Source organism: Apus apus, chromosome 3 (assembly GCF_020740795.1).
Source record: "Apus apus isolate bApuApu2 chromosome 3, bApuApu2.pri.cur, whole genome shotgun sequence".
Lineage (NCBI taxonomy): Eukaryota > Metazoa > Chordata > Aves > Apodiformes > Apodidae > Apus > Apus apus.
In genome coordinates this window covers 11,874,706-11,893,202 of record NC_067284.1, presented here as the reverse complement: position 1 = coordinate 11,893,202, position 18,497 = coordinate 11,874,706, and the positions used below count along the sequence as shown (strand labels likewise).

Genomic DNA, 18,497 nt, shown 5'->3' with positions numbered 1-18,497 from the left:
GCTCTTTCTCACTGGCAGCTTTCACCCCACCCTGTACATTTTCAGCTCTCTGCCTACATAGTCTTCTGAGACACACAGACATGTTGTGTCTTCATAAGCAAAAAACACACTTACTCCAAAACCAATTTACCTTTTCTTTATGGTAATCTGGATGGAATTACACAAGATAAATGTCTTAATTGTCCTTACAGGCAGTACAAATGTTTTTCACATGTTTTCTTTCATTGTGGTGGGTTGTTTTTTTTCTATACAACTGCATTAAGGAGAAATATTAAGCCTACACAATACATGCAAAGACATTTCACTGTTTGAGCAAGAGGAATCAGAGTTGAATGACTTAGGGAGGCAGGGGAAGGCAACCCATCTCTGTGAACAGTGTTCTTCTCTGCTGAGAAAACAGTATTCAGGAGCACCAGCAGTAGCAGCAGAGGGAGCGATGACAAACAAATGAACCCCAGCCAGAAAGGCCAGAAATTTGTGTATTATCTATTTCCCAGAAGGAAGCTGAATACTTAAACCAAGCAAACAGTGAAATCCTCATTCCCTGGGGCTACCCAGTGACATTCAGGTAGAGATCAGGACCCTGAGAAGTCATCTGCAGATACATTTGTCAAGAGAGGTCTGGTCCGATATGCCAGGAGGTGGCTGTCACACTGTTATCACGGTGCACAGGGAAATCAGCCAGCATATATTCCCACTCCTGCTCTGAGTAGCATCTGCTATAGGTATGGATCAGAAGCTGAGGAGAAGGGCAGGCACACAATAGCTTCAGCCATCTCAGGGCTGACACAGTTAAATTTTTGTATCTGCTGTTTCCAAACTTCCAAGAGAACCTTTCAGGAAGGATCCACCTTCACCCCCCTGCACCACCACTTCTCTAAGTAAAAGGAGAACCCTGCCTTCTCTCCCTTGAACTGTGCTTCAGCTACAGCCTTTATGAACATAGTGGCACATTCTTCAAGCTCCTCCCAGCTCTCAGAAAACCTGACTTGGATTTGTGTGGATAGCTGCAGGTCCACCAGAGTATCTTCTACATCCATTCTGATTACCTCCAGGCCAGAATCCTTAACTTCCTTTTTTCTCTATTTTCCCTGATCCTCTTCTTGGTTTCCACTGGCTGCTGCCTGTCACGGTCTCTTTCTTGACTGAACCCTGAGAGTCCTGAAATAATTTTCCGCTTCAATTACTGCCAGTGTCAGAATTTTCCCAGGCACCACACGAGCCACATAGCTCTGGAGGGTCTCCTTCTGTCCTTGTGTGCAGCTCTGGGCATCTTGTTTGTAGTTGTGAACCATGGATAGAAGCTCCAAGCAAAGCAGAGCCAGGACATTTGGTTCTTCTGTCCATTCATTTCCTTCTTCCATCTGAGATGATGCAGTTTTTCTCCTTCAGGTAATGCTGCAGGGAACAGCCTGACTCTCAACCACACAGGCATCCTTTGCAGCCTACAAAGCACTAAGGATCTGTCCACCCCCTGGTACCTGTTAGATAACTGGATCTAGCACTGCTGTTATATATTCTGGGCACTCCCCTGATCACAGAGCTTTCAACCTCTTGGCAAGGGCCCAGTTCCACTTCTTTTCCTGCTGCCTCCTGCATGCTTCTTGCCCCTTCCTCCTCTGCCACAGCCTGGCAGACAACCTTCCCTTCCTCCTGGCTGTATTTTGGCTTCTTGGGAGGCAAGGATGTTTCTGGGCTTGCTCTGCTTACCAGGACACTACTAGGCTGGTCTCCATTGCATTCCCCAGCTTGGGAGCAGGAGATGAGGACAGCTGGTGGCCCCACCAGCCAGGCATTGGCCACAGTGGTGGGCAGAGCAACGACTGCAACGGGGAGGTCAAGACAGGCAGCTTGACAGGCTGCAAAAGCCTTGCAGCGGCCAAGCCATTCCTACTTGGGGAGGCAGGGGAAGGCAACGTGTCTCAGTGAACCGTGTTCTCCTCCAGCAAGAAAGCAGGATGCAGAAGCCCCAGCAGAGCTGCCAAACAAAGGAACCCCAGCACAGCCAGCAAAGGCAGCAGAGGGCTCCCTGAGGAGCCATTTTATACTGAGCACCAGGGCCAGGAGCGCTGTGACAAGAAGTCAGAGAATAACGGTTCTCCTTAAAAGGGATCATTTTACGAATGCTTTTAGAAGCAAAGGTACAGTGCTGGGAAAATGTAGCATTTTTCTGGAATAGAAGCCATCTCCTTGAAGTCCAAGGTGACAGATAATGGTACTTATCCTTTTGGTGTCACAGATACACATCCCACCGAAATGTAGTCTTCCCCTGTCCTTCAGCAGAATCAAACAATCTTGTTAACAAGTCAAGGTCTGCTGCGGTTGCTCTGAACCTCTCTGCAGATATCTGACATCTCTGGATTAGGCCTCCAGAGGACAAAGGAAGAAGTGTCTGACCCTGCCTGTTTATTTGCATCCTCATCCCCCATCAACTCAATGGGAAGTGAAGGATATTTGGCACATGGTGCCAGGAACTGGGCACCCTATAGAGAGTGAAACAAGCTGGGAGATGGGTAACACGGAGGTGTAGGGCAACTCACCAGTGTGGAGCTCACCAGGTTCTCATCAGCCTTGCTCACAGCTCAAGGACATGTGTGTGGTGGAGGAGACCTTGATTGAACTGGTACAGGATTTTCCGGTTCCTCACCTACATGTTCAGCTCCTGAACGTGATTGCCACAAAATATTACTGATCTCAAGCACTGATTTAGGAGCACCTAAAAAACTTGGATGTTTATATCAATAGCAGCCAACCATAATCCTACATTTCTTTCTTAAAATCTAAAATTAAAATAATGCTGGGATTAATTTCTCCCAGATTTAGAAAAGTGCCTGTTCTAACCTAGTTCACCTGGTCTCCTTCTGTTGCTTCCAGCCAGCAATGGTTACCTCCAGAGACCAGTCCATCCCACCCATCTCCTATACCTCCCTCCCAGGAATGTAGAGTACTAGTTAAGGCTTTTAGACAGGCAACACTGGGTAGTGTAAGTGGCTTCTACAATGACATGGGTCTTGCACCATGCTTGATCAGAATTTCATTTACTGTAGGCTGTTACCCTCAAAACTGCATAGCAGAATTATTTTCTCTCTTGGCTGTTCCTTTGAAAAAGATGAAGTGCCTGGCAAGTTTTCATATTCATTTAAAAATCCAGATAGCACAACAGTCAATCACAACTGTTTTTATCAGGACCTCATCTGTTTCAGGATGTCAGAGAACGTTCTGCTTAACCGAGCAGGACAGAAGTTGCCTTACACATTTCCCCCTTTCTTAGTTTCTTTGTCAAAGCTTCCTGGATATCCTCTATAGTTTCAGGAACAACATTCACTGCAAGTTAGAAAGTGAAAGCTAAAATTGGAAAGTCAAATTCAAGAACAAGTTATTAAGGATAATTAGGCAATAGTGCAAATAGGCCACCCTGAATTCTGGATGTGAATGACCATGTTAGATAAGATTAATGGTGGGAATGATATAATAAGGAAGTCTGTAAAGGTAAGGGGTCAAAGCAGAGAGCTGAGATGATCTTTTCTCTACCTGTGATTTTTAAGTATGCCTAACAGGATTTTTAAAGCAGAGGGAAAAAGGATCTTTCAAGCTTGCCCATTTGGCAGACATTAATTCAGCTGAGCTAAGCAACCTGTAGATGGAACTGATAAATGCTATTATCCCAGGTGCTAAGTTTTATTCTCTTTTATTTTTAATGAACACCAGAAGGACCCAACATTTTTCCCACAGAAGGCCACATCTGCGGGTTTGCCAGAAAATTCAGGGTCACTGATTTGTTTAAACCAGAGCAAAAAATAAATAATAATTAAAAAAACAGAGCTACCTTCATTATCAATAAGGAATTTAAGACCTGCATGCCATGCTGAGCTGCTGTGTGAGCACCCACTGGCCTGGCTGGGCAGCTGGGGGGGCTGCAGCTGCAGGTGAGGCAGAAATAATGTTGTGAACCCAGAAGTGATTGAAAAGCAAGTTCCAAAGCCAGAGCACCAATGCACTAAAATGTTTGTGAACCTCCAGCTGATTTGGTCCTTGTTGGTGCCAATGCTGCGCGATACCATTCCGAGATGGCCCCACAAGCCTCCCTGATGTTAGTGATGGAAGAAGGTGCAGAGACGAGAAGAGGGTGCAGCACTTTGCATCTTAAGGTCACTTTTATCAGGTAAGCTCATCCACACCATACCAAGCTATCCCACAGTAATAAATAAGCATTTCATGGTAATAAACAAGCCTCTTGAGTGACTTTCAGGCGTGGGACAATTAGCCTTTCATTACAGACTGGGAAGGGTTTGGTTATGTAGGGTCTCTGTGTCTCTCTGCTAGAGCATCCCTGAGGGTCTGAGAAACCTGCCTGTCCTCTGCATCTGTGTGCTGCTGGGGGCTGCAGCTCCAGCCTGCTCGCTGGGCATCCCAAGGGTGTGGGGAGAAGGAGAGCACCAGCCACCACCCAGAGCTGACCTCGGAGCTCATCAAGCTCCACCATATGTGCAGGGGCTGGGTAACCATACGCGACCCATTACGTAGCTCGCACAGAGCAGCAGGGAGTTGGTAAAGCTCAATAGCATCCAAGGAAAACGAGTTTATTTCCATTTCAATTAGTTTATAAGAGCCCTTGCGTTTTTTGAGACTTCATAAATGACGACGTAATTTGCATTTAACTCAGTTATTATGTTGTGGGATTCACCAGAGCTCTTCAATTCAGGTTGTAAACTGTATTTTCCAAATCAGCCAGGACAGGCTGCATGTTAGTCACCAGTCTATCTCATGGATGCATGGACCTGGCCGGAAAAGGAGGGAGACCTACACAGCACCACAGGCTCATCAGGCAACTCCATGGGACCAGAGGGAATTACTACCTCTGTCAGGTCAGTGAGGTTGATTGAAAACTGGCTGAACAACCTGGCCAGCCTTAGGCAGGTCACTAACAGTGTACCCCAGGGGTGGGAACTGGGGCCAGTACTGGTTTACATCTTCATTAATGACCTGGATGATGGCAAGGAATGTGCCCTCAGCAAGACACCCTTGCAGACAGTATGAAACTGGGAGGAACGGCTGATGCAACCCAGGGGAAATGGTGTGAAATCTACCCCTCCACACTCAGCACCCACTGTTGCTGCAGTTTGCCCAGGAGAGCCTGGCTGCCTCTGCATCACCTTGATGGTGACCTGCTTCAAATGTTAAGATGTCCCCAGGTGACCAGGGATTCAGCTGGGCCTTCCTGGTAAACCAGCATCTTTAAGGCATCCCAAAGCTGCTGTGACTATAACAAACTTTCAGTCAAAACCTCCTGGATGCCAGGAAAGGACAGAAGAATATCCATAAAGTGCTATGACATTTTTGCCACATAACAGTAATTCTTTCCATGTCCCATAACTGCAGATATAGTGGGATGATGGGCTGACTGACAGTTCTGGCTAGTGCTGTGTAATTGGAACACACGAGGAGAGAAGTGTTACCTTATTTTGTCTTTAACTAAAAACTGTGGTGATCTCTGTATTTCCTGTATCATGATATCCTCGTGTCCTTTTCTCCACTCCTACTTAAGTGGAAGATAGCCAGTTAGCTGCATTTGTAGTTGCCTACAAATTGCCAGTCATCTTTAGATCTTTACCTTAAGAAATAAAGTTTCACTGCTACAATTATTACTACCATGTCCTCTCATTAGAGGCTCTGCTATTTACTTGTATTTATTTAAGATTTCGCTCATCTTATCATAGGAATTATTCTAAAATTCTCAAGTGTATCTGGTATTCTCCAGTTTGGTAATACTAGATTATAGATGTGGAACAATATATAACCTCTTGTTTATCAACCTATAATTGTGCATCTAGGCAATGTATCATCCAAGAAATTTGTTTTTGTTTTTCCAGTGATGAGTCACTTCACAGCACTGTACTCTGACCTTATAATGACATTCATTATCACAACATATTCAAAGCCTCTGCGTGTGGATGTAGTAAGGAGCTGTTGTTAGAAGATGGATAAATGGGATGGGAAACATGGTCCTTAGGGCTGAGTTACAATTACTCTTTAGGATAAGAGGTCTGCATTCATCTGTCTTTTGGAAGGTAATGCAGAGTTTGGATTAAAACCAGATGTTGGCATCTGGTCTTCCCCACTCTTCTGAAAGACTGTCATAGAATCACAGAGTGGTTTGGGTTGGAAGGGACCTTTAAAGGTCATCCAGTCCAACTCCCCTGCAGTGAGCAGGGTCATCTTTAACTAGAACAGGTTGCTCATAGCCCCATCCAACCTGACCTTGAATGTTTCTAGAGATGAGGTGTCTACTGCCTCTCCTTCATTGTAAAAAAATTCTTCCTTGTGTCTTGTCTAAATCTACCTCCTTTCATTTAAAACCTTTACCCCTTGTCTTATCACAACAGGCCCTGCTAAAAAGTCTGTTCCCATCTTTCTGATAAGCCCCCTTTAAGTATTGAAATGCTGCAATAAGGTCTCCCTGAAGCCCTCTCTTCTCTAGACTGAACAACCCCAGCTCTCTCAGCTGGTTCTCATAGGAGAGGTGCTCTGATCATTTTTGTGACCCTGTAGCCTGACACCCTCAGCAGAGATTTCTTCATATTTTGCCCCATCCTGGGCTTTGAGATGTGCCCTACACTTCAATACTGATCTCTGTATTTGCTATATCATGATAACCTCATTTCAGAGGCTGGTGTCTTCCCTGCTGCTGATATCAACAATCTCATGATTTTTAGCAATGAAAAAACACAAATAAAGGCAAATCAGGTTGCTGAGAGGCACAGTTAATTAGGAGGGGTTTTTGTATTTGATTTAAGGAATTGGCTTATGGTGAAGATGATACCTGGAGTAATTTGCTCTCTACCCAAAAAGGGCAAACAGCTTTATGTCAGCAGAGGTGTACAAGCCAACTTTATCTTGGCTGGGAAACAGATCATAAAAGATATCAATGCTTAGCAGTTTGGGATGTGTACTGAGTAAGCTCTGGGATCATTTTGCTTAAGGGAATTTTGGTAAGACATCCACAATAGTATTATAGCAACACACACATACTATAATGATGATAAGGTAACCATGGCAATGACGATAAGACAGAACTGATTCCAACATACACATTTAAGCCATAGAGGAGTGATCCATGAACATACACAGTTTAAGAAAATGAATTTGTCAAGTTCACATGCTCAGGTCTAAAAGACTTGTGCTTTCCCATGAGGTGTTATCTACCTTCCTGTTCCTTTTTTTCTTGCTAGCCCAGATAAATGATGGGTCTGGTGTGGATAATAAGCTGTTAATTTGACTTATCAGGTTGCTATCTTTTTTTTTAGCAAGAGAGTTAATGCTATGTTTGGCTTCTGGACCTGTCATGCAACTGTCACAGTAGCAATTTCCATGCAGTTGGATAGATTAAACAAGCACAGGACAAAATGTCCAAGCATTTCTGCTTTTATCTGAGAGAAAACCTGAAGTCACACCCAGACTTGCTTTGACAATTAGGGACAGCAGTTTGTGTCTGGGAAGCCTGTGCTATCACTAGAATTTGACCGTGGAGCAGCAGGTCTGGCCACGGGGCTGATGTGAAGCTGTGTGCTGAGCTCAGGCACACTCACAGCCTCCTCCTTGTGCAGCCACAGAAGCCCAGCCAGGCTCTGCAGCTGCCCTGCTGGGGCTTAGCCTCCCTCCCTCACACACACAGCATGTCAATCTACAGCTGCCTCAGTGGTCCCATACAGGTGAAGAAGAGAAGCCGGGAAAGTAAAAGAGCCACCACTGAGGGTCTTTAGGGATGAAGAACATAGTTCTTCAAGCACTAATCAATCCTATAAACCTAATGTAGAGAAAGCTCCCCTGATTTAAGCACTGGACTTGGTAGAATTAGGTTAATGCTTCGTAAATGATTGGTTAATGACAGAATTAGGATATGGTTGGACCCAACGATTCCTTTTTTTGCCTTCTATGACAAAATAACCTGCTCAGTTGATGCAGGGCAAGAGGTTGACATTGTCTACCTCAACTTCTCCAAGGGTTTTGATATGGTCCACCACAGCCTCCTCTTGGAGAAACTGACTCGTTACAGCCTTGACAAGTGGTCTGTGCAGTGGGAGGGGAACTGGCTGACAGACTGTACCCAGAGGGTGATGGTAAATATTTCCTCCTCAAACTGGCAACTGGTCACAAGTGGGATCCCCCAGGGATCTATATTGGACCCAATGTGGTTTAACATCTTCATAAGTGACCTGGATGTTGGGATCAAAAGCACCCTGATGAAGTTTTCTGATGACACTCTGGAAGGGAGAGCCACCCTCCAGCATAACCTGGACAGGCTGGAGGAGTGGGCTAGCAGGAACCTTATGAAGTTCAACAGAGAGAAGTGTAAGGTCTTGCAGCTGGGAACACATAACCCAGGAGTGCAGCTCAGACTGGGATCCACCTGGCTGGACAGCAGCCCTGTGGAAAGGGATCTGGGGGTCTTGGTGGATAACGGGCTCATGATGAGTGAACAGTGTCCTGCTGCAGCAGCAAAGAAACCAACAGGGTGCTGGGCTGCATCAACAAGGGCATCACCAGCAGAGATAAAGAAGTCATCATCCTGCTCTACTTGGCACTTGTCAGACCACACCTGGAGAATTGCATCCAGTTTTGGTCCCTGCTCTACAAAAAGAATGTGAATGGGCTGGAGAGGGTCCAGAAAAGGGACACAAGGATGGTCAGAGGACTGGAGGACCTGCCATATGAGGAGAGGCTGAGAAAGCTGGGTTTGTTCAGCCTTAAGAAGAGAAGGCTTTTGGGGAGACCTTATTACCATGTTCCAGTTCAAGGCTGGCTACAAAGAAGATGGAGACTCCCTACTTACAAGGAGTCATATGGAAAAGACAAGGGGTAATGGGCACAAGTTGATTCTGGGGAGATTCCGATGGAAAACGAGGTAAATTTTTCATCCTGAGGACAGTCAAACACTGGAATAGTCTCCCAAGGGAAGTGGCAGATTCCCCCACATTGGACAGTTTTAACTCTCAGCTTGACAAGGTGCTGAGCCATCTCATATAAACTATAGTAGTACCTAGAAAGGTTGGACCAGATGATCCTTGAGGTCCCTTCCAACCTGGCATTCTATGATTCTGTGGTTTTATGATTCAATGATCTTGAAGGTCTTTTCCAACCAGAAGGATTCTGTGATTCTGTGGTTTTAGCAGGGATTTGTCTCTGTTGGGCAGGCAGTGTTTGGCCCACTGCAACGCATTTCATAAGCTTTTGATTGCAAAAATGGTCCACGGGTCCAACAGGGTTGGATTAACTTCGTTAAAGACATTGATGTTTCCATTCCTTGGTGTTTCAGGCTTACAGCTTCATGGCAGTATCAACTGTTGTTGCTCTTCTCCCACTTGAAACAGAAAGGAAAAATACACATTTGCAACACTACAAATCTGGTTTGCATAAGTCCTTGGGCCCAAGCCATCTCCAATGTAACGCTATTGCCTCGAGTCATGTATAATACCTTCCCACACTTCACTCCAGAGATGTAGTCGCTGCAGGCAGTGAGATGCTTTGGTGGGAATGATTGCAGAGATTATCACAAACAGATCCTGATCTCTAATCTAATCGGAATCTCTGTCTAATGCCCTAAACATTAAGCCGAAGTTCAAAGCCTTGTGCACTGACTGATGCACTCGGCGTCTCTGGGACCAGCAGCAGCAGAAGCAGGAGGTGAATGCCTGATACAGGAAATGGATCATGGCCAATTAGCAGTGCAGAATCCGTGGCAGGTCATTTCCAAAATAACAAATGGGCCTGGCAGGCTGGCACGTCTTTGTGCAGTGGCCTGAGTCAGGCGAGTGTCAAAGACCTTATTCCAGAGCTGCAAGTGATTGCACAGCCCAGTCTGCAATGGGCTGAGGGGGCTGTGCTAGTCTGCAGGCACAGTGCAGCTGGGTGAGTGGAGGAACAAGAGAAACTTGAGATATAAGTCAAATATGTCACTACAGGACATTTACAAATCATCTGAACTATGGTCCCCATTACTCAGAGCTTGTCAGTGTCCAAGAGGGATCGCCATCCAGCAGGGAGGAGTGGGGGAATGGCCAAGCTGAGATTTCAGCCAGTTCCTTTCCCTCATCTTTCTTCTCAGTTCTCAAGAGGAAAAAACAAATCTGAGGAGCTGGGAACATCTAGCCAGTTAGAGGTCCATAAGCCCAGCTGAGCTCAGAGGCCACCAGGCCAGGCCATATGCAAACAAACCATAGAAAATGCTCCCTGCCACAATGGGGCTGCAGCATAAAGAAGCAAAAGGGCAGAAGGGGTAACAGAGACACAGCAAAATGATGGAGTTTGGCTCCATTTTCCCCTGACCACAGTGGGGGACACAGAGGAGAATGGTGAGGCAACATGATGCCTCCAGCTCAAGGCTGTCCTGGTAGACATCCACCGGCTGGTAAGGGCAGACACCCCAATGTGCATCTGTTCTGATGTAAAAAAATCCTAATAACAATAATAGAAGGATTTTAATGTTTAAAGGTGCCCCTGTTAAACCTGAAGGATCAAATTAGGCCATTTTAACTTGAAGCCAACGTGAAGCAGAATAAAAGATGAAGGGACCAGAAGCTCTTTTTTTGTGACAGAAGAGGGCACATACAAGAGAGGCAAAAAGAGTAAAAGAGAACAGGGAATAGAGACATCTGAAAGCCTTTCCTCTCAGCTTTTGTTTAAAAGAGAGCTATGTGTTTGTATGTCCTCAATCTCTCCCTTGTTTTCTAGGCAAAGAGCAGGTACAAACTGAAAAGGATTAACTACTTAAGTACCATTATTTTTTTTTTTAAGCCTTCCTAGTTTTGTTATATGCCACAACAGCATTTAGAAGCCCTTTCAGTGACCTCTTGCATCAGTTGTGCTTTAGATTTCCTCCCCTCATCAAGGCCTTCAGCAAATAGCCTCCTCCACAGAAACACTTGGGGGCTGGGAATTAAAAACTTTGATTTCTAGAAGCTGGTATATGAATTGATGAGCTATAGGGGGAAATGAAGACAAAGTCATCCTTTTTGCAAAAAATAAAGGGGTTGGAATTGTAGCCTGGAATTAGGCTGCACAACATATTCCTGACATGAGACTAGTTTTTCTCATTCTTCTTTCTGTGCTTGTTATTGAGGCTATTACAGATAAACATGTTGACAGCTCATTTTAGGAAAAGAAACATCTCAGCTCTGCAGAAAACCACACTCAGAATGGGGTGTGTGCCTGCATAATCTGTACTAATACTAGGGCAGAAAACTGTCTGCTTAGAAAGACAGGCAGAAAAATCTTCAATATTATTCTCTAGTTCTTCAAGTCTTCAGTAAGAAGCCACATAGGATTAGCTGTGGTGGGTTGTGCTGAATTGTTGAGCACTTTTGTGTTGACATTGAAGCTGTGCAGAGAATAGAAAGTCTATTCAATGTAAATTTTCAAGGTCTTGATGTCAGTTTTCACCAGGGCTTGGCATGAAACCCTAATGTTTCAAAATTCTCCAAGAAAACTTTTTAAAGCTTCATTTTACGTCACTCAAAATACATTCCAGCAATGATACTTCATTTTTTATTTTATTTCTCAGAAAAGATGTTGAAATATAAAATAGAATACGAAATGAAACAATTCAAAGGAAGACAACACTTTCAAATAAAGAAAACCTGGTTTTAATCCAAAAAGTGTCAAAATAGGGTAGTCTGATATCAGACTGTTCAGACTGAAATTTGGCAAAATAAGCATGCTTATAGAATAGAAAATGGTACCACTAGTGTTTTCCTGTCCAGCCGTTATGGACAGTTACTAAAAGGGTTGAAATTATGAATTATTTATCAATATTAACATTTTCCTTGTTTTACGATAAGGTTTATCAAATAAGAAATGTAACTGGCTGAATGATATACTTTTAAGGAAAAACACCACCTTCTTTTAAATGAAATTTTATATTGCTTACAAAAGATTTATTTTTTTTTACAGACACACCTTTTAAAAACTGCACTAAAAGCCACAAAAGATAGCAGAAGGACAAAAAAAAAAATAGCTGATTGTATCAAATAATCAAATTCTTTATTTAAAACCCACACATCTTCTATAGGAGATTGTACTGTTCTGTAATAGGGTCATAATGCTATTTGAGCCTGTGGTACGACTGGGGAGTGACACTGCCACATTACACAGTCAGCCTCTGACATGGTAGCTGCATAGATGGGGTGAACTGAAGTTTTAGGAGGCAAAAAAACCACCCCAAAAAACCCCAAGGGTTCAAAAAAATTTAGCACAGAACAAAAAAAGTCACCCTTTCCTAAGTATACCCAGATGCTGTTACTTATGACCCGTGAACTTAAAGCCATAAAGGAAGTCTGGGATCCGTAGTGAAAAGAGCTTTCTGAATTTGAGATGGTCATGAACTGGAGCTACACAAAGGCATTGAACTCCAGAGTAATACAAACACTGGGGAACACAGGAAATTCAGTAAGTGAAGAGCAACAGGAGGGAATGTTAGAAGCTGGGAGGCATCACCCTAGGAATGAGGAGCAGGGCAGCCTTCTGAAGGAGCGGGTTGGCTCGAGGGGCGTGTTAACTCATGACTGGATGAATAGCAACAGGAAGAGCTGCTAGAGTGCAAAATACAAAATTATGCACTTAAAAAACAGATGTAAGTTTAAGTTTGCTAACTGGAAATGATGGACAAGAAAGAGCTGGGTGGACTTGTTTTACCATAGCTTTGGCATCACCACAGCTAGGATAGGCCAACTCAGATCTTTTCATCCCGTTCATGGAAGCATTAATAGCACAGTACAAACTCTGTTACGGAAACTTCATCTGGACTTTTGCACATGGCTGTAATTATTTGTGTTCCAGAAGGTAGCTTAAAACTAGACTAGGAAAAGGACGGGCTGTTAGGATGATCCAGGGAATGGAAACAGCGATGCAAGTGAAGTCTAAGAGAAGTTTGCTTAAGCTGCAATGAACCATAAGTTCAGGTACTTACAGTTATGAAAATATGGTGTTCTCCTGGAATGACTGTCCTGCAAGGAAGTGGCATAAATAAGCTCAAGTAAAACCCCATACCTGGGACAGCTTGCTAACAGCTAATCCAGCTGTTCTTACACTGCCTTTTATCAGCCAATTTATGGAAGAGCTTGGCAGGTGTAACCTCAGAAAAGCAAATGCTGAGGTGGGAGCTGATTGCCATCCATAAATATGCTGAAGGAGGAAAAGGGGAAGCAATAGAGAGGAAAAAGAGCTAATGAAGCTCAAGGACTATGTTGGCACCTGGACAAGTGGTAAAACTCAGACTGGAAATCTGAAGATGGATTTTTAACTACCCAAGCAGGATAGCTTGAGAATGGCCTTCTTGTAGAAAAAACAGGACCAGAAAACTCAGTTAATTTTACAGTTTCATAAAACTGGAACTCAATATTTTAAAGGGGATTCATGGCACAGCTGTTTAAAATAATAGAGATCTGGATTCAGTGATCCAGAAGATTGCTTCTAATCCTATCTTACTAAAATGCAGCTGTAAATGTGCCCAGAAAACATGAAAGTCTACCAAAAAATCCTCTGAAAAAAAACCCAAAATCAGTAACCTGAAAAACAGGTGCAAAAGGCAACAACACGGTCCAAGGAGAAAAGAGAAACTGGACTGGAAAGCAAGAGAAGCCTATGGAAGGGATAAAGCATTAGGCAACACAGCAGACTCATCTAGAAAAAAAAAGGCATTGTTGGTGTCAGAAACGTTGTGCTTTAGTATCCTTATTAATAATCTGTACAGAGTGTGGGCTGCACACAAGGGGCTCTCCCAGATGACCCTGGCTTGGGAGCAGCAAAAAGGCAAATCAGGACATGGAAATAACACCAAGTGACTTACTGAGTCTGGGGACAGTACTAGAGCAAATCACATGATGAGTTCCCACTTGTCAGCATGAAAACCCACCTGAGGCAAAATCCTCCAAAACACTTGTAGTCAACAGCAAACTGCTAGCAGGAATGCTGAAACACTTTGCAATGAGAGTGGGTGGCCAATTGAACATAAATGCGTATTACAGTTTGGCTGCAAAAATGCTGATGCAATTTTAGGGTGCAGTTCCCTTGATATTTGAATCAAAGGCAATAGAGACCTATTTTTATGCAAATGTATCTGGAATAATACACTTGGGGGAGTTGGTGTGCATGAACAAATTAGAACTGGAAAAAATAAAAATCACCAGGAATCAAACTGTCTGTCTTAAAAAGCAAATTTCAAAGCTCTGTGTGTATGAACAGCAAAGGTGCTTTCAGGCCTGTTTCTCTCTGACTCCATGCTAAGCACACAGAGAGTCAGAAGATACAGATGCCAAAGGGGAGGAAACAATTTAGATTGCTACATAGACACAGAAGTGCCAAACAGGGTGAAATTAGCAAGTTAGCAGGAAAATCCTTCAAGTGTATCCAGCTGTAGAAGAACTGCCGGGAGACCTGGTGGAATCCTGGTCACTCAGGATTTTTACAACAAGGCTGGACAAAACACTAGGAAATGTACCATAGGGAGCAATTCTCTGCTGGCAAAGAGTGCTGGAGTAGATGATCTAACAGGCTTTTTGTATCTCTAACCTCCACAGTCATATGATTTCTTACTGTAAAGCACAATATTTCAAGAGGAAAAAGAAATAAGCTGAAGGTAAAATATTAGAGGGGTAAAACAACCACAAAAAAGCTGCAGAACGAATTGAGTTCTGTTCTCTTGCCTTTCTGTGTTTAAAGGAGTTGCTCTGGCACATTGTTTTCTTGTCAGAGGCACTTCATTTTTCTCTCTTTCTCATTTACCATTTTCCCTCTTGCTACAAAAGCAGAAATAGCCACTTGGAACTGCTGATGTCTTTCTGAGGAAGGATGCTTCTCTCATTCTTTGGAACAACATCAAGGCTTTGGTCAGTCAAAACATAAAAACCTCATTGTTGTTTTTGAGAACAGACTTCTTTGCCAAGCAAGCCCCCAGCAAGTCCATGCACCATGGTATATGCACCAGCATATCAGCCCTGCACCCAGCCTGCATTGCCTTCTCCCTCAGCCCAGTACAGACTCTCATTTTACCTCTCTGTTCACCCTCTTCGTGCACAGGTTTCCTGCTCTTTACCACAAGCTGCCTCCTGCAGTTGAAACACCTCTTTCCAAACTGCTCCAGTGACCTTTGGCTCTTTGGTCTGCTTTTCAGGTTGTTCTTAAAAACCTGCTCTTTTCTTTGCAAAGGATTAATTACCTGAGTGAGGTCAGGCCATTGCTAGAATGGCAGGGTGCTATAAATTGGAAGGGACCTTTGAGCAACTTCTGGTCCAAACCCCTGACAGGCCAACTTTAAAGCCAGACCAGGTTGCTCAGGACCTTGTGTAGAAAGGCAAATTTCTGACGAAAATTTTAGCTGCCTCTCCAAGGATGGGGATTCAATAACTTCTCTGGGCTGTTTGCTCCAAGCCTTTGCTATCCTCATTAAAAAAATAGTTTTCCTTTCATGCAATCATCATTTCCCTTGTTGTGGTAAGGCCTTCCCTTTCTCTCTCTCTGCTGGTCTGCTGATCAACCTATCCCTGTCCATGGTGTGTTCCAGCCCCTGACCATCATCACAGCCCTCCACTGGATTCCATCTAGCTTGTTGACACATAACAGGATGAGTTTGAAAGCCATCTGTTTGAAAACAGTTAGCAGCTGATTTTTTTCTCTTTTGTCTTTAACTGTCCTTAACATAATAAATGTTTTTACATTTATTGTAAGTTCTAGGAAACTTCCTATAAACTCTGAAAAAAACCCCACTTCTTCATGTTTGCAAGAGGCTCTTTCAGAAACACCTAAACGAATATTAATGGTGTATTTCTTTGTGTACACAGGGCTGGCTTTGGGGAAAACTGAGCATTTTCATGTCCACGCTAGATCCAGGGATGATTGTCTGCAAACAGCATGTCCAAAAGAAATGAGTTCAGGTTTTTTCAGTGTTCCTTTGGACTCATCTCATTCATCATTAGTGGGAACTGCAAGACCTCTGGTGACTTTGAAATCTTGATCAGCACTTTAGTCCTGATGACAGGAAAATGTGCTTTTAAAGGGAATAATATACTGATTTTCAGAAGTTGTGACAGCTTTGACCTAGAAACATGTCAGATGGATAGATGTGGAACACCAGAAACACGCGCCGCTGCCTGTTCCCTTGCTCTGCCCTGGGGCGCTTTTAAGCAGCACACTGACCCCCTCGAGCACCCCAGGACTGTCCTCCTGACATCAACAGGAGTGGAGAAACCTTCAGATACTGTTTCAAAATGCTGTCTGAGTCGAAGTGGTCTTTGCTGAGACACTGGTTGTTGGGGATTTTTTGAAAGAATAAGCAGAAGGGGTGGTAAGTAGAAGAGGGCAGTTTGTAATCGTGTATGGCAAAAAGAGTTTCCAAAAGTGGAAGTTTTAGCAACATTTCATGAAGACAGACTTGCACTATTACTCCTCAAAACCACTTTGGGATGTCAATAATAATCCAAGTGTGGTTTTGGTCATGACGATACCTTTAAATTGGGAGGGAGGGGGCTTTTATTCAGGGAAATACTACTTCTATTTCTTGTGCAAATTGCACTTTCCTTTCCATATATAGAGACCTGCTTTCTCTGTCACTAAACTGCATCCAGCTTCATCTGAGTAGCTGTGATTTACCATGGAGCAGGGCTGCTCTGGCACAGTGAGAAGGGAGCTATTCAGCCTAGCAACATTATCAGAATCTTAAGAGCTTCTGCCTTAAATTGCCCAGCACATGATGGGATAGTTAGCTTGTCAGGACCAGCTAGTTTCTAGAAAAATGTCCTGCAGCACATGGCTAGTTTTCAGAAGATGAACAAACCTGGGAGAGAAGCTGTCAAGCAGCAGGAGTTCTGAGGCTGCTTCACGCCCCAGTCTTGTTCTGTTCTTTGCCATGGGTCAGTCCTTCCCAACCTACTTCAGCCTTTTAACAGCTGGGTATCTGGAGCTTGTGCCAGCCCCACTTCAGCTCAGGACTTGATAAGAAAAAGAGGATTTAAATCAAGCTGAACCCTGAAGTTGCTTACAGAAAGCACTGAATGCAAGCTGTGCACGAGTGGGGCCTCTTTGGTGTCAAGCTTGTGGTCAAAGAGGTGCTTGGAGTGTCCAAGGGAAGAGAATCTGCCTGAAATTGCTGTCTTACAAGACACAGGGGAAAGGAGAACCCTGTTTACCTCATAAAGCTACTGGCAGCACAGACAGATTTGTCACGGTTTGTGAAATTAATGACAGTAACAGGACATGGGACTTCTGGATTTTACATCTCAGGTTCACACCAGAGCTTTGCTGATAGCTCACTGCTCACAAACCAACTGGTTCAGCTCCAGTTTGGGGAAACTTCTCACCTGTTTTTAGTTACCTAAAGATCTGGTGTAAGGTCTGAGCTTGGCATTTGCCTTCCTTTTAGAGTCAGTGGAGAGAGACACAACAGCTGAGTTCTCCCATCTTGTCCTAGAGGGACAGGGTAAGGATGTCACGCTGGGGACAGCAGCACTCACTGATCTGCAAGCAAAGGTGGCAGGTGCTTGGAGGAGATTGTGAAAGTGACTTTGCTCTGGAACCTCAAGAATCTGCTTTTGTGCTCAGCTTAAGTACCATATGTCAGTAAGGGAAGATGTGAACCATGTCTTCACACCCAGGTTTGCCCCTGTCTTTAGAAACTACAGCAAGGTATCTGATATTTCTTGTCTCAGCATGCCAGTGCATGAAAACCCTTGTTTGCTCAGAGTAATCACAGAGATATAAAAAAACAGTACAAGCCAGGAGGTTAGAAACCATTATTTGCAAACATCCCTTCAATCAAACTGGAAAAGGAAATGCACTGAGCTGTGCCTGACAGTTGAAAGCCACGTTTCCCTCAGCAGGTCACTGTCCTGTTTAGTGACCATCTTGTAAAGAAAACTCTAATGCATACAGTGAATGAGCCCTGATTTTGAGAATTACACACCTTCAAACCATTAGGCTTGAGATTCAGCTCCAACCTCCCTCTTTACAAAACTGAGGCTCAGCTTTTTTGTGTTGCTCTGTGCACTGTCCTGTGGTTCTCTCTGGGCTACGTGGCCCTCGTGTTCCCGGTGCCCCTGGGAAAAAAAAACCAAACAAATTCAAACCAAAGCAAAACAAGCCAAAATTCAAATGTTTCATCCAGAGGATAAAAAGGAATATGCTGGTGACATATTCCACGCACAGTGCCCATTAATTTTGTTGACTTCAAGCCTGTAGTCACTCACTTACAGAGAACAGGGGGATAGTATTTACATGGGGATTTCAAGGAAGACTGCTCTTATAAATTAGTAAAAGGCATGAGTCATCCCAGCGCTGTGTTTGCTCCAAGAGACACAGTTATCAGCCCAGCATAACACTAGCATCTGTCCAAAGTGCTGCACACCCTCATTTGCATGCTATTCCTGGGAGCTAAGCAGGCTGAAGGTTGCAAAGAGGTGCTATTGTTACACCAGGAGTAATTCTTATGTTTTATTGATACCTGATAAACTGTC

At 43.9% G+C, this 18,497-nt stretch overlaps 1 protein-coding gene across 1 annotated transcript; it reads right to left on the bottom strand.

The window, feature by feature from the left end:
• Positions 1-550: 550 nt before the first annotated feature.
• Positions 551-1,364, bottom strand: LOC127382284 (crossover junction endonuclease EME1-like). Its single transcript, XM_051613671.1, is given in 3 exon segments — positions 551-758; positions 760-1,024; positions 1,274-1,364. Coding segments are annotated over 3 exon segments (564 nt in total).
• Positions 1,365-18,497: the final 17,133 nt, after the last annotated feature.